Genomic DNA, 1,292 nt, shown 5'->3' with positions numbered 1-1,292 from the left:
GGTGAATTATATGAACAAAACTTTTTCAGATATAAAGATTGACTGTCTCTTTCAACCCTCAATAACAAACACACAAACCCATGGACATACACACCAAGGTCTATATAACTTACATAGAGATTGCACACACACAAAGAGACCCAGACTCCCCACTCCAAACAAATTTTTGCATAGTCACACATTTTTACCATAAGAATCAGCTTATCAGTATTAAATTTAGGTTCATGATAAGATAGACTGTTTGGGTAAATTTTCTTTTATTGTAGATTAGCACAATACACAAGTCTCTCCTGAACATTTATGAATATAGTTTATTCTTCTGATGAATGGTAAGTATACACTACTATTCCCTGATTATAACAAGTTTTACAAAGGATTGACACAATTTTTATTCATTTAAAAGTATATGTAATAAAAGTTTTATACATTTAATAAATTATGAATGTTCAAGGTAAACGGAGTTCAGTTTCAGTCACAAGACCAATAAAAATAGTGATTATATAATTCACAAGTCCTTTTAGAATAGTCACTGTGACTATTGTCATTTCAAATGAGATGGCTGTATACATAAAAATTATGCAAAATTGTTCTGAAAAGTTCATCTTCATTTAAATTTATCTACATGCTCATATTTACTAAAGCTTTTGGTTCTTTTCAGTGTCTCGAACATTTTCTTTAACTGATCTAGAGACTGAGCTCCTCCCATTTCAGTTGAATTCTCTATTTCAGGTAAGCGCACACTGGTTATATAGGTCATTAACTTTGTAAACTGTTTATTATACACTTGCTGAAGACATATGCCGAATGCACTTAGGAAGGAGTGGAGCATCGTTGCTGTTACACCAGATATGGACGGCAGTGTACACATCTTTACCAAAAGTTCCCATCCTAACACAGGTGCATGGAGGGCACTTTCTGGCTTATTCTTAAGTTTATATAAAACCAATCCATACATAAGAGCTGCATTTCCCATACGCCCCCAAAAGGCATCCTCTTTCTCCTTCTTATACAGCCCTCTAGCTTTTTCAAACTCCTCTTCACTCTGGCCCTCCTCTCTTATAGGGTAAATAGGAATGATGTACGGACAAGTCTCATACATGTGGAAGAGAAACAGGTCCCACATATCTGGGTGACTCTGGATTAACTCTGTCATAAACCAGGCATACGCAGCTACCCCGACACCTCCCCCGGATTGCTTGTCGTGACCCAGCTTGACGATCATGCTCGCAAGGTGATTTTTCACATATGCCATCAAGACTGGATTGTTTTCGGTGCTGTACATTTTGTTTCCT

At 36.5% G+C, this 1,292-nt stretch overlaps 1 protein-coding gene across 2 annotated transcripts in view; it reads right to left on the bottom strand.

Annotated features, from left to right (window-relative positions):
- Positions 1-240: 240 nt before the first annotated feature.
- LOC113804174 (mRNA export factor GLE1) overlaps positions 241-1,292 on the bottom strand; it is a 19,141-nt gene continuing 18,089 nt past the window's right edge. For both annotated transcript variants that reach the window (XM_070114576.1, XM_070114569.1), the window contains exon 8: positions 241-1,292. This exon is cut by the window's right edge and continues 186 nt beyond it. In XM_070114576.1, the coding sequence (XP_069970677.1) occupies positions 605-1,292 (688 nt within the window). In that variant the 3' untranslated portion in view covers positions 241-604.

The sequence above is a fragment of the Penaeus vannamei genome, chromosome 3 (genome assembly GCF_042767895.1).
Source record: "Penaeus vannamei isolate JL-2024 chromosome 3, ASM4276789v1, whole genome shotgun sequence".
Lineage (NCBI taxonomy): Eukaryota > Metazoa > Arthropoda > Malacostraca > Decapoda > Penaeidae > Penaeus > Penaeus vannamei.
The sequence above is the reverse complement of the archived record's forward strand: the minus strand, read 5'-3'. Positions and strand labels throughout refer to the sequence as shown.